General features: G+C 38.4%; 1 protein-coding gene across 3 annotated transcripts in view; it reads right to left on the bottom strand.

Annotated features, from left to right (window-relative positions):
* The window catches only part of FAF2 (Fas associated factor family member 2), a 62,296-nt gene that overhangs the window by 14,704 nt on the left and 32,236 nt on the right, over positions 1–15,356 (bottom strand). For 2 of the 3 annotated variants that reach the window (XM_032851867.1, XM_032851869.1), the window contains exons 2-3: positions 13,613–13,681; positions 931–1,065 (exon numbers count right to left, since the gene is read on the bottom strand). In XM_032851867.1, the coding sequence (XP_032707758.1) occupies positions 931–1,065; positions 13,613–13,681 (204 nt within the window). Of the gene's footprint in view, positions 1–930; positions 1,066–1,177; positions 1,364–13,612; positions 13,682–15,356 lie in introns of those variants that run through there. The other variant, XM_032851868.1, reaches the window with a different exon arrangement.

Here is a 15,356-nt window from a genome sequence, read left to right as displayed (position 1 = left end):
TACATTATCTGACTTTCCTAATTAGACTAAAAGAGCAATTTGAAGGGGGGAGAACTGGCTCTTTATTCATATCTGGATCACCAACAGCAAAATACCAGGTGCAATAGAGCACCCTTAAATGCCTGCTGAATTTAAAGGAACCACCATCACCTCCCTGCTACTAGCTGTTCGAGACGAATTTCAAGCATATGGCCAAAGACTCCACAAAGATTCCAAGTACTTCCCCAGAAGTAGCTTAAAATTAAGTAAAATGAAGTAACCAAGAACCAAGTAAACATTCTAACTTAAAAGTGAAAGTGAAAGACCTAGCGGGGTGCCTGGCTCAAGTGGCAGAGCATGTACTCTTGATCTCATGACTGTGAGTCTGAGCCCCACGCTGGGTGCAGAGATTACATAAAAAAATAAAATCTTGGGGTGCCTGGGTGACTCAGTGGGTTAAAGCCTCTGCCTTCGGCTCAGGTCATGATCTCAGGGTCCTGGGATCAAGCCCCACATCGGGCTCTCTGCTCAGCAGGGAGCCTGCTTCTGCCTCTTTCTCTGCCTGCCTCTCTGCCTACTTGTGACCTCTCTGTGTCAAATAAATAAAATCTTAAAAAAATAAAATAAATAAAATAAAATCTTGGGGAAAAAGGTGGAAGATCCATTTAATATGTAGCAAACATTTTTAGACATGTAAATAAAACTGTGTACTCAAAACAAGGTACACAAAACTCCTAAAAAAACTAGCAAAAGGGGGAAAAATAGTTATCAATTCATTGAGGAATCAAGGGATAATGATAAACCCAATAAATCAACCAGATCAACCAGGGAGCCAGGTCTAGCTAAGGTTCCCATTCTGATTATTTCCTTACTCCTGTCATATAGAGATCAATACAACCTAGTGAATGGACTTATAAAATAAGGGGGAAATTCCAGCTACAAATAACTTGCCCTTGGTTGTGGTCTTGAGACAACATAGCTGTAGATCCTGTGGTCAGCTGTATTAACTTGCAGGGGTCGGGATGGAGGTGGGTTGAAAACACTTGGTACACCTTCTTGCTCATTCAATCGGTCCTGTACAGCAGCCTGAGAAGGAAAAAAGAGCATTAAGAGTTTCAGTGATACTCAAATCAACCCAAAAGAAAAGATGAGGCAACCACTGCTTGGTGTTTGAAAAAGGATTACCTGAGGAGTATACCTTTATAGACATTTAACGCGCTATGCTGGGAGGCAGTGTGTGATGATAGCTCCAGATTTCACAGGAGTCCAAGAAGCTTATCTGGAAGCTCCATTTATGCAGCAAACACAACTGCTTTTATCCAAATGGTATGTGTTATTAAGGGTGGCTGGGATCCAAGGAGCTTCACTGTAGGAAGGAAAGCCATCCACAGAGAATACAATAGAAAGTGCCCGATAGCTGTGCAATGGAGCAGTCATGATGAGCAGTGTTTGATGGAGGGCTTGGCTTTGGAACAGAGAAATTTAGGTCTGAATCTTAGCTCTATCACTCAGAAGTCGCTTGGCTTATAAGCCTCAGTTTCCTCATGTGTAAAACGAAAGAACAGTATTTTCAGGGTTAATTTGAAAATTTAATGGGATGTCTATATGTAAAGATCCTAATATAATTTTTAAAAAATTTTACTTTTTTAAAGATTTTATTTATTTGAGAGAAAGAGAGTGAGTGAGACAGCCAAGCAGGGGGAGTGGCAGGCAGAGGGAGAGGGAGAAGCAGACTCACCGCTGAGCAAGCAGTCTGATGCAGGACTCGATCCCAGGACCCTGGGACCATGACCTGAGCCAAAGGTAAATGCTTAACCAACTGAGCCACCCAGGTGCCTCAAGATCCTAATATAATTTTTGATAGAATATTCAGTAAAAAACCTTATTCTCTCCTTTTTTAATAAAGATTATTTATTTATTAGAGAGACAGCAAGTGCGTGTGAGTGGGGGGAAGGGCAGAGGGAGAGAATCTTAAGCAGACTCCCCACCGAGTGTGGAGCCCCATACAGGACTCAATCTCACGACCCCAAGATCATGACCTGAGCCAAAACCAAGAGTTGGACGTTTAACCAACTGAGCCAGTTTTTGGGTGTCCCCCAAAACTTTACTCTCTTCTTAACTGTGCCCCAGAAAATGAGTATTTGTCACTGTCATAAAAAATCTGGCCCTACCCAAAGAGAGATCTGGGTTTTTGGTTTTGGATTCTGGGAGAAAATCTCTAACTGATAGGAGCGTCTTTGTTACCAGATCTCAGGGCGAAAATGGCCATCCCGGAAAGACCAACCACATGTTTTAGGGTGGGGACTTTGTGTAATGAGTATCAGTTGATCTGGAGACTGAGCTCAATAGTAGGCAACCAGTCAATTCAATCATGACCATGTAATGAAGCCCCAGTGAAAACTCTGGAGACAGAAGCTGAGATGAGCTTCCCTGGTTGGCAATACTTCATGCATCATGTCATAAATCTTTGATTCCATTAAAGAGGAATATGGAAGCTTTGTGTTTAGAAGTCAAGATTCTGCCCTATATGTCTCTTCCTTTAGTTGATTTTAGTCTATGTTCTTTCCGTGTAATAAACTGTCACCCAAGTTTAATAGCTTTGAGAACTCTTCTAGTGAATTATCAAACTGGAGGGTGGTTTTGGGAAATTCCCAAACCTGCAGTTACTGTCAGAAGTCAAGGTGGTGGGGCGCCTGGGTGGCTCAGTGGGTTAAAGCCTCTGCCTTCGGCTTGGGTCATGGTCCAAGGGTCCTGGGATCGAGCCCCGCATCAGGCTCTCTGCTCAGCAGGGAGCCTGCTTCCCTTCCTCTCTCTCTGCCTCCCTCTCTGCCTACTTGTGATCTCTGTCTGTCAAATAAATAAATAAAATCTTAAAAAAAAAAAAAAGAAGTGAAGGTGGTCTTTTACGAACTTGTGTGTGCTCTCTAACCATGATAGTTGGCTTTAAACTTTGCGAGTTGGCTAACATCAGGTAGTTCTCTAAATTTTCATATTTTTGAGTATTAAGGCACAACTTGATGTGGAAAGAGCAGTCTTCAACAAATGATGCTGGGACAACTTACTGACATGCAAAAAAATGAACCTGAACTCCTAAATCACATTATATATAAAAATTAACTCAAAATACATCAAAGACCTAAAGAGCTGAAATTATACAACTCATAAAAGAAAAATTAAAATCTTCATGACCTTGTATTAGGCAACTGTCCCTTAGATATGACACTGAAAGCACAAACAACAAAAAGAAAAAAATTAGATAAACTGGACTTTAATCAAAACTGAAAACTTCTGTGCATCAAAGGGACACTACCAACAGAATCAAAAGACAACCCACAGAATCAAAGAAAAGATGTACAAGTATCTTTAAGAGTGTGGTATCAAGAAAACATTAAAAACCCTTAGAACTCATCATCAAAAACAAAATAACCCAATTTAAAAGTGGACAAAAGACTTAAACAGACATTTCTTCACTGATATATAAATAACCAACAAGCACATAAAAATATGCTCTATATAGTTAGCCATCAGAAAAACGCAAATCAAAATCACAAGAAAATATTTCACATCCACAAGAAGACTATAATATAAAAGATATTAACAAATGTTGGTAAGGATGTGGAGAAATCGGAACCTTCATACACTACTGCTGGGAATGTAAAATAGTGTAGCCTCTTTGGAAACAGTCTGGCAGTTCTTCAAAAGGTTAAACACAGAGTTGCCACAGGACTCAGCAACTCCATTCCTAGATATACACCCAAGAGAAATGAAATCATCTCCACAAAAACTTGTATACTACTGTTTACTGCAACATTACTGATAATGGAAAAAGTGGAAACACCCAAGCATTTATCAACTGTGGCATATTCATACAAGGGAATGGGATTTGACAATAAAAAGGAATAAAATATTGATACATATTACGACATACATAAATCTTGAAAACAACATGCTAAGTGAAGTAAGCCAGACACAAATAGACAAATACTGTGCGATGCCACTTATATGAGGTACTTAGAATAACCAAATTCTAGAGAGACAGAAAATGCAATTATGGTTACCAGAGGCAGGGGAAGAGGATAATGGGAAATAATTGTTCAAATTTAATAGGTACAGAGTTTCAAGTGTGGGACTATGAAAAAGTTCTGAAGATGGACAGTATTACCACTATCACAACAATGTAATTGTACTTAATGCAACAAAATTGTAAACTTAAAAACGGTTAAAATGGTAAGCTTTTATGTTATGTTTATTTTACCACAACACAAAAAAAGGAATGCAGTGCTGATACATGCTAACACGGATGGACCTTGAAAATATTGAATGAAAGAAGCCAGTCACAAAAGACCATATATTATAATTCGACTCATATGGCAGTCCAGAAAAGGAAAATCTATAAACAGAAAGTAGGTTAGTAGTTGCTTAGGAACAGGGAGAGACAGAAGTAGGTGGGTAATAGCTAAAGGGTATGGGGTTTTTGGTGTGGGGGGGTAAGGGTCTCAATATTCTAAAACATTTTTGGGAAAATGTTTTAAAACTGATGGTGGTAATGGCTGCACAACTTTGTGAATATACTAAAATCTGCTGAATTTCACATTTTAAATGGGTGAACCGTTTGGTATGTGAATTACGTATCAATAATAAAGCCGTCATTTAAAACCCACAACTGAAAGCAATTACTGTCAATGATAAATTAGAGCTTCTAGGCAAAAATTAGAATTTTAGAAAATTTGTATTTGCCATTGTAAACTTGGTGATTTCCTAATGCCTTTTAAAAGCTTTTCTGATGAGTATGGTGGTGCTATTAACACATGAAATTATATAGTAAAATGCAACAACATTTGGAAGATCTGTACTAATTCAGTGAACACTATTTTCTCCAAATAACCAATGTTTGAAGTTATGAAATCATGCAATGGTCAAAGATTCTTATGAAGTGCAATGTCAATCTTTACAAAGTGCAACGTCAATCACTTTTCAGTGGGTCCTTCATGACAAGGGAAGCACGAAGCTCAGGATGGTGAAGGAGAGACCAGAGCAGTCTTAACAGAGTCAAGTTAGACATGAAGTCAACTGCCACGCTGGGAGAATACTCAAGCAGTGCTATAGAGCATTTCACATGGCAGGGAACTGAAAGCCTCCTGCCAACCACTGGCACTACCTTGTTAGATGTGCTTGGGTTTCTTCTTTAAACTGGAGTTCATGGTTTGGCTTTTTACAGACGACAATAACCAGAGAAGTAATGGGGAGAGAAAGCAGGTAGCAGACACCAGATAGCTTATCTGATAGCCGGTGCTGCTGCCAATTCCACTTCTGACTCATGAAAGCCTTTAAGGAACAGTTCATTCTTGGGAAACAGGTATGGGGGAAGTTCAACACAGGAAAGAAGGACTAGAGGTATAACTTAAGTAGATGACTGGATCCAGCATCCTGAAGCCACCTACCCCAAATATCCTCTCCATAGGCAAGATCAAGGCACGAAGCAAAAGGGGAGTAGCCAGTGGGCTTCAAGGATGATGGGAGGTAATGAACCGAAGAAAAGCAGATCTTAAAAGTTTTGTAACAAGAAAAAAGAATCTGTAACTATGTATGCTAACAGACACGAACCAGACTTATTGTAGTAATCATTTTGTAATATACACAACACTGAGTCATTATGCTGTATACCTGAAATGAATATGTTATATATCAATTACACCTCAATAAAAAATATTCTTAAAGTAAAACAAATACAAATTAAGGCTAGACCTCAAAAAAAAAAAAAAAAAAGAAATGAAGAAAAGTGATGCCCCTCAGAAAACTGTGTGTCAAACTACTACTTTAAAAAGGACATTCATGGGGCACATGGGTGGCTCAGTCAGTTGAGCATCCAACTGTTGATTTCAATTGGGTTCATGATCTCAGGGTTGTGGGATCAAGCTCCAAGAGAGGTCGATGCTCAGTGTGGAGTCTTCTTGTCCCTCCCCCTCTATCCTTACCCTAGCTCACATATGCACTCTCTCTCTAAAATAAATAAATAAACCTTAAAAAAAAAATTCATAAGAACTAAACAACAACAACAAGTGCAAGAAAGATCAATAGATTTCGATGTAAAAGAGTGAAAAGTTCCTTCATATGGTTTCAAATTCCCTATCACAGCTAACCTTAAGAAACTGCCCTGTATCAGAGAACAACCATGGTTATATGGAAAGGTTATTGAAGTACTTTTCTCATTTTCAACTATAATTGAGTGAAACTGGATTTTCTTCACATACTTCAACTAAAGTTACATATCACAACAGATTAAAGGTAACGCAGATGAAAATCCAGATTTTTTTTTCTATTAAGCCAGACATTAAAGAGATTTGCAAAAATTTATGTTAACATGTAATGAGTTTATTTTTAAGATGAGCTAAAATTTTTTTCGGTTTTAATTTGTAATATGGTAATAAATATCAATTGATAAAAGCCAGTATAAACAAGCTCTATGGAGGTTCTCAAATTCTTAAGTGTAAACAGTGGCATGAAAAAGTGCAAGAACCTCTGGATTATTTGGGGGAAATATATACATATATTTTTAGACAGGCATAAAAATATCTGGAAACAAATAAAAAAATGTTAATATTACTATATTAGGGGTTTAGGATTAAGAGATTGTAATAATGTAATAATGTAATAAAAATATGAAAAAAATCCCATTTTTTCTTATTTCAATGGAAATATGAATGGGATTTTTTTCATATTTCATCTTAGGCTTTAAACTTTTTAAAGCCAGGATTATTTTAATGTATTTCATGTGTTATTTTTATGAGTTACTAAAATAGACTAAGGTGAAAAAAACTGTAAAGATGGCATAATCCCACTAGTGTAGCAAGAAAATTATACTTCAATCTACAGTCATATAAATAAATATAAAAAGTCCAAAAGGATATACACTAAAACTTAATACTAGTAGTGGAATTAAGGGAGAGGATTTTCTTCTTTATGCTTTTTGGTATTCTTTATCTGTGTGGGTATGCACATGTGCAAAGGTATTTTGCAACAAGCTTTTAATATTATAATAAGTCATTTCCTATTAAAGGATGGTCAACATTATACCAGATAACTGAAAGTCAATAAAGAAAAGCAGGCGCAACAATATTAATATATCAAAGTAGAATTTAAAGCAAAAAGTATCATCTGATACTAAGAGATATTACAAGAAAGCTCTAACAGGCACTTCTCTTTCTGTGTCAAATATTCAAACTGTGTAAAATTAGAAAGTGTCTCCCTAAGAATAAAACATAGTATTTTTTTTAAAGATTTTATTTATTTATTGGACACACAGAGAGAGATCACAAGTAGGAGAGAGGCAGGCAGAGAGAGAGGAGGAAGCAGGCTCCCCACTGAGCAGAGAGCCGGATGCGGGCCTCGACCCCGGACCCTGAGACCATGACCTGAGCCGAAGGCAGAGGCTTAACCCACTGAGCCACCCAGGAGCCCTAAAACATAAAATTTATTAATATAGTTTATCTGCACCATGGCCTGCCTTTCCACAGCATGTACTAAAGATTAGAATTTCTTTGACATATTTGTTATTAACACTGGAAAAGTATATACATATATTATCAGTACACTAAGCAGAGTTACATATATATGAAGGTCTGGAAGAACATATACTAAAACATCAAACATGGTTATCTTAAGTGTGATTACCAAGAACTTTTACTTTATTTATTTATTTTTAAGATTTTATTAATTTGAGAGAGAGAAAGCACCAGAGGGGAGGAAAAGAGGGAGAGGGAAAAGCAGACTCCCTGATGAGCAGGGAGCCTGGCGTGGGGCTCAATCCCAGGACCCTGAGATCATAACCTGAGCTGAAAGCAGACGCTTAACCAACTGAGCCACCCAGGGCCCCTAAGCCACCCAGGGCCCCTAAGCCCGTAGTCTTAAATTGCAATAGTTAAATCAGATGTCATTGGACACTGCCCACTTTTTTAAAAAAATCTTTTTTAGAGAGCGTGAACACATGACTGGGAGCAGCAGGCAGAGGTACAGTCTCAAGCAGGCTCCAGGCTCAGGGTGGGGCTCGATCCCACACCCCAAGATAATGACCTGAGCCGAAATCACAGCCTGATGCTCTACCGACTGAGCCACTCAGGCACCCCAAGAACTTTCACTTTAAACTTTATCAACTCTGTGTCTTAAATTTGGGGTAGACATGTACTGTTTTTGTAATTAGAAAAAAAACCATCACCAGTGAGAAATAAATCCAACGTGGAGCTCGATCCCACAACCCCAAGATCACGACCTGAGCCAAAACTAAGAGCTGGATGCTAAACCGACTGCACCACTCAGGCGCCCCAGGAAATAGCAGATTTTAATTATACAGTTAAATAAGCTTGATTGAATACAGACACCAAATCTTTATCCAACAAAAAACACATTCCTTGATAACCACCTAGTTGTCAACAGTGATTACTTCTTAAAAAAGAAGGAAAAGAAAGGAGGTGCAGGTGTTGGAGAGGAATGACATGCAAGCAACTTACATGGGGTGTGATTTTACCCATATGTGTTTATTTTGCTAATTTTTTATTTATATTTTTATATACACATTTTTTTCTTTTCAATTTTTTATTTTAATTCCAGTTAGTTACCATACAGTGCAATATTAGTTTCAGGAATAGAATTCAGTGATTCAGCACTTATGTGCTCACCACAAATGCCCTCCTTAATGCCCTTCACCCATCTAGATCATCCCCCACGCACCTCCCTCCAGCAACCCTCAGTTTGTTCTCAGTCATTAAGAGTCTCTTATAGTTTGTTTCCCCTCTCTAATTTTCCCCCTTCCACATGTTCATACGGTTTTTTCCTTAAATTCCACATGTGAGTGAAATCATATGGTATCTACCATTCTCTGACTTACTTTGCTTAACGTAATATATTCTAGTTTCATCCACATCATTGCTAATTTCATTCTTTTGGTTGGCTGAGCAATATTCCACTGAGTGTGTGTGTGTGTGTGTGTGTGCGCGCGCGCACACACACACACATATCTTCTTTATCCATTCATCAGTTGATGGCCATTTGGGCTACTGTTGATAATTCTGCCATATATATACAATGCTGCTATAAACACTGGGGTGCATGTACTCCATGGAATCTGTATTTTTGTATCCTTTGGGTAAATACCTAATAGTGTAATTGATAAATTGCAGGGTAGTTCTACTTTTAACTTTATGAGGACTCTCCATGATTTTCCACAGTGGCTGCACCACTTTGCATTCCCATCCAACAGTGCAACAGGGTTCCCCTTTCTCTGCAAGCTCACCAACACCTCTTCTTTCTTGTGTTGTTCATTTTAGCCATTCTGACAGGTGTGAGGTGGTATCTCATCGTGGTTTTGACTTGTATTTCCCCTATGATGAATGATGTTGAGCATCTTTTCATGTGTCTGTTAGCCATCTGGATGTCTTCTGCCCATTTCTTAAGTGGATTATTTGGTTTCTGAGTGCTAAGTTTGACAAATTCTTTATAGATTTTGGGTACTGACCATTTATCAGATACATCGTTTGCAAATATCTTCTCCTATTCCTTTTAGTTTTGTTGATCGCTTTATCCATATTTGTTTAATGGAAGTTTAAAACAAGGATTGCAAAATGCCTGGCTATCAGGAGCTGGATGGTAGGTACATGGCTTTTCACCTTATCTCTACATTTTTCTCTAAATTTAAAGTATTAATTTAAAAATATATCTTGGGGCACCTGGGTGGCTCAGTTGGTTAAATGTCTGCCTTTGGCTCAGGTCATGATCTCAGGGTCCTGGGATCAAGTCCCATGTTCCCATGTTGGGCTCCCTGGTCAGCAGGGAGTCTGTTTCTCCCTCTCCCTCTGCCCCTCCCTTTTCCCCTCTCCCTCTGCTCTTCCTCTGTCTCTGGCTTTCTCTTTCCCAAATAAATAAAATCTTTAAAAAAAATTTTTAAAAACTTAAAAATACATCTCATAATGTTAATGGAATATTATTAAGCCACAAGGACCTCAATACATGCCTATATGAAATAAAATGAACGATTAATATGAAAAGGGTAAACAAAAAACAAAAAAACAAGCTACTAAAAATTCCAAATATGTTCCTAAATAACTTCTGGGTCAAAGAAGAAAATCTAAAATTTAAAAGGGTATTTTCAGAAGAAAATTCATAGCCTTAAATGCAAGAAAGAACATAAATAAACCAAGCTATAAAAATCAAGATGCTAAGTAAAAGAATATAAATATACAAAAGCGTGTAGATTTTTTTTTCTTTTTTAAAAAAGATTTTATTATTTGAGAGAGAGAGAGCGTGAACAGCTAGGGAGAGTGGCAGAGAGAGAGGGAGAAGCAGGCTCCCCACCGAGCAGGGAGCCAGATCTGGGGCTCGATCCCAGGACCCTGGAATCAGGATTTGAGCAGAAGGCAGACGCGTAACTGACTGAGCCACATAGGCACTCCAGATTTTTCTTAAATAAAAAAAACAAAACAAAACAAACAACACCAGAAAGAACTGATAAATACAAGAGCTTTTTATAAACCAAACAAATAATAAAATAAACCAATCTCCACCAAGTCTCATTTTTTAAAAAGGAAAACAATAAAAACAATGAGGGCTGCCTGGGTGGCTCAGGTCTCTGCCTTCTGTTCAGATCATGATATCAGTGTCCTGGGATCAAGCCGAGCGCTGGGCTCCCTGCTCAGTAGGGAGTTTGCTTTACCCTCTCCTTTTGCCCACCCTTTGTGCTCACGAACTCTCTCTCTCAAATAAATAAATATAAATAAATAAAATCTTAAAAAACAATGAGGGGGCGCCTGGGTGGCTCAGTCGGTTAACAGTCTGCCTTCAGCTCAGGTCATGATCCCAGGGTCAAGTCCTGCATCAGGCTCCTTGCTCAGAGGGGAGTCTGCTTCTCCTCCGCTCTCTCCCTCTGTCTGACACTCCCCCTGCTTGTGCGCGCATGCACACGCTCTCTCTGTCTCTCTCGCTCTCTGACAAAAAGAAAAAAAAAAAAAGAACCAACAATGAGAAGAGGGGTAAACAGAACAAAGAGAGAAAAAAGAAGATATGCTACTTTGTATAGCCTATGCTAAAAAAAAAATTTGAAAATCTCTAAGAAAAAAGCATCTCCTAAGTAAGCTTATGAAGAAAGATGTAGCAACCTCACACCAGTCAGAATGGCTAAAATTAACAAGTCAGGAAATGATAGGTGTTGGTGAGAGGACATGCAGAGAAAGGGGAATCCTCTTATACTGTTGTGGGAATACAAGCTGGTGCAGCTACTCTGGAAAATAGTATGGAATTGAAAGTTGAAAATAGAGCTGCCTTATGATCCTGTAACTGCACTACTGGGTATTTACCCCAAAGACACAAATGTAGTGATCTGAAGGGGTACCTGCACCCCAATATTTATAGCAACAATGTCCACAATAGCTGAACTATGAAAAGAGGCCAGATATCCATCGACAGATGAATGGATAAAGAAGTAGTATATGTGTGTGTGTGTGTGTGTATATAATATATATATATATATATATATATATATATATATATATGAAATGGAATACTACTTAGCCATCAAAAATACCAAATCTTGCCTTTTGTAATGATGAGGATGGAAGTAGAGGGTATTATGCTAAGCAAAATAAGTCAATCAGAGAAATATGATTTCACTCATACGTGGAATTTACGAAACAAAACAGTATAATCCTCTATAGGGGAAGAGAGGAAAAAATAAAAAGACGAAATCAGAGAGGGAGACAAACCATAAGAGACTCAATCATAGGAAACAAACTGAGGATTGCTGGACGAGAGGAAGGCAGGAGGATGGGGTAACTGTAGGATTGACAGTAAGGAGGGCGCATGATGTCATGAGCCCTGGTATTACATAAGGCTGATAAATCACTGACCTCTAGCTCTGAAATCAGTAATACCTTATACGTTAATTAACTGAATTTAAATAAACTAAAAAAAAGAAAGATGTAGCAAAGAAATTATGGATGGGGAAAACATGAAAAAGTTAATAGAGAACTGACAGAAACAAATTTTGAAGTGCTTTCTTTCAAATCTATGCTATGTACCCTTCTTGATTCATCTTATCAAGACAGTCATCTTACAAAGTCAGCACATACTTGAAATAAAAATTTTAACAAGGAAATAGCACAAAATTATCGTACAGAGCAACATCATTTCTTTTTTTTTTTTTTAAAGATTTTTTATTTATTTATTTGAGAGAGAGACAGTGAGAGAGAGCATGAGCGAGGAGAAGGTCAGAGGGAGAAGCAGACTCCCAATGGAGCTGGGAGCCTGATGTGGGACTCGATCCCAGGACCCCGGAATCATGACCTGAGCCGAAGGCAGTCGTCCAACCAACTGAGCCACCCAGGCATCCCACAACATCACTTCTTCAGCCTAAAATGCATTCTCTGCCCCAAATGTTCACATTCACCATCCCTTTTCATCATTCAGGTGTCAGCTCAAATATAGCCTCCTCACAAACACCTTACTTCACCACCCTATTTAAAAAAACTCAGAGTTCCTGTGACATTTTCTATACTCATTCACAGCATTTATTACGAATTAAAATTATCTAGAATTAAGCTCCCTGAGAGTAGGATTTTAGTCTTGTTCTCTGGTATAGTAACAGAGCCTAGAACTTCATTGCTCAAAAATGTGCTGAATAACTAAATATCATTTAGGAATATATTTTCAGAAATCTAGCACCCTATTCAAATAACATACTATAATTAAAACATAGTAATCTCAACAGAGATCTTCTGAATAGACTAAGATTGGAAGATAGTAGGCAGATATTTATTGACAGCCTATGACATGCTATAACTTTTTTTTAAGATTTTATTTATTTGACAGAGAGAGACAGTGAGAGCAGGAACACAAGCGGGGGGGAGTGGGAGAGGGAGACGGAGGCTTCCACCCGAGCAGGGAGCCTGATGTGGGGCTCGATCCCAGGATCCTCAGATCATAACCTAAGCCAAAGGCAGACATTTAACGACTGTACCACCCAGGTGCCCCTCTAGAATGTTTTAGATGCTAGAAGACAGCAGTTACCAAAACCAAAAAATATCTGCTCTCATAGAGCTTAATTTCTAGTGATTTAGGTCAAAACAACATCATACTCGATAATAAAACATTAGAGGCATTATAGTGAGGACAATGTTTACTATTACCATTATTAAGGGACACTGTTTATGAAGTTCTAGAAATTCAATGATCAAGTAGAAGAAACAGAAGATCTATATATGGGAAAAAAAATCACTGAGTTGCAGATGACACAGCTACCTAGAAAATCCAAAAGAATAAACTATAAAATATGTAATAAGAAAGTTCACATTAAGGTATTTGGTTACAAACCAAATATATAAAAATCGAGTTTTCCTGAAGAGCCACTGAAAAAAATTGAGAGGGGCACTATACAGAGGGATCTCATCACCATCTTTTATAAAAGATTGTAATAGACTTTGATCATAATTTTTCCTTTCCCACACATTTATTTTTAAAGACTAAAGAATTGTAAATTAAAACAAAACAAAACTATGAGGAAAAAGGACTCCTGCTGTGAAAAAATACATGTCTTTGGTTCATCAATCAAACCGGGAGAAAAGAAATAAGCTCAGAATGAATCTTACTATACCTCTATGTTCCAGTTATGCTGTTCCAAGGTATGGCGACATTGATCCATAGATTCTATGCCAGTCAGATCCTGAAACGAAGGAAAAACCAAAATGTTACTTAGGGAGAAACCAACAGTAAATATGTATATATTTTTACCCTTTAACTTAATGAATGCTGCTGGGAAACTACACTGAAAAGTATTGAAGACAGATGTTCAAGTATGATAAAAATGTCACTATTCAGAATTCATCTAGGGGGCACTGGGTGGCTCAGTAGGTTAAAGCCTCTGCCTTTGGCTCAGGTCATGATTCCAGGGTCCTGGGATTGAGCCCCACATGGTGCTCTCTGCTCAGCAGGGAGCCTGCTTCCCCCCCACCCCCGCCCTCTGCCTGCCCCTCTAACTACTTGTGATCTCTGTCAAATAAATAAATGAAAATCTTAAAAAAAAGAATTTATCTAGTCATTTATAGCAAGTGTTACTCCCATAGGAAAATAAAAAAAGGAAAGTTTCTTAACCTTTAAAACTTCAGGGCTTTCAATTAAATGACTACTGATTAAAATCAGTTTCTCCTCTCAAACTGAAGTTTAAAAAATTAAAGATTCCTTCAACCACTGGGTCCAGCAAAATATTCTTTAATGTTCAACAACAGTTCTGTTTATAATACATAATAAAAAAATAACATAGGTTTCCTGCAAAATGTAATGCCTTACAATAACTTACATCATTTTACCTACTGGCATATAACCTAGCTTATAATATGAACTGTGTAAAACTGAATCTGTTATTCATAGGTTTCCCTATGATAAGTATTTTCCCTTCTCCTTGGACTATTCTCAGATTTCACTTTGTTCCTTCTCTGGCTCTTCTTCTGCCACCCCTCTAAATGGCATTTCCCTAAAGATGTGTCCCCGGTTTTCATCTCTCTATACCTACCCGACCCTGGCAATCTCATTTAAAGATTTTATTTTATTTTATCTTATTTTACTTTATGTTTGTTTGTTTATTTTACTTACTTACGAAGGGGTAACAGGGGAGGAAAAGGGAGAGAGAATCTGAAGCAGATCCCATGCTGAGCACAGAGCCCGCCGACATGGGGCTCAATCTCATGACCCTGAAAGCATGACCTAAACCCAAACCACAGTGAGACACTTAACCAACTAAGCCACCCAGGTGTTCCACTGGCAATCTCATTTGATCCTTAGTCTTCAACCACCCTTTCTACTTAGATGACTCCTAATTTATTTATTTATTTTTTAAAGATTTTATTTATTTGACAGAGATCAGAAGCAGGCAGAGAGGCAAGCAGAGAGAGAGGGGGAAGCAGGCTCCCTGCTGAGCAGAGAGCCCAATGTGGGGCTCAATCCCAGGACCCTGGGATCATGACCTGAGCTCAAGGCAGAGGCTTTAACCCACTGAGCCACCCAGGTGCCCCAGATGTCTCCTAATTTAATCACTGGGCCTGCCATCTCTTCTGAAGTTCAGCAGCATACTTCCAATAGCCTATTCAACACATCCGCCAAGCTGTGGCATCAGTATCTCACATGCATCATTTAAAACCACTACATGGTAGGGGCGCCTGGGTGGCTCAGTGGGTTAAAGCCTCTGCCTTCAGCTCAGGTCATGATCCCAGGGTCCTGGGATCGAAGCCCCCATCGGGCTCTCTGCTCAGCAGGGAGCCTGCTTCCCTCTTTCTTCCTGCCTCTCTGCCTACTTGTAATCGCTGTCAAATAAAAAATAAAAAAATAAATAAAAATAAAACCAC

Source organism: Lontra canadensis, unplaced genomic scaffold (assembly GCF_010015895.1).
Source record: "Lontra canadensis isolate GAN:19392208 unplaced genomic scaffold, GSC_riverotter_1.0 scaffold5, whole genome shotgun sequence".
In the NCBI taxonomy this organism is placed as follows: Eukaryota; Metazoa; Chordata; class Mammalia; order Carnivora; family Mustelidae; genus Lontra; species Lontra canadensis.
Note: the sequence above shows the minus strand (reverse complement) of the source record. Positions and strands in the feature narration are given on the sequence as shown.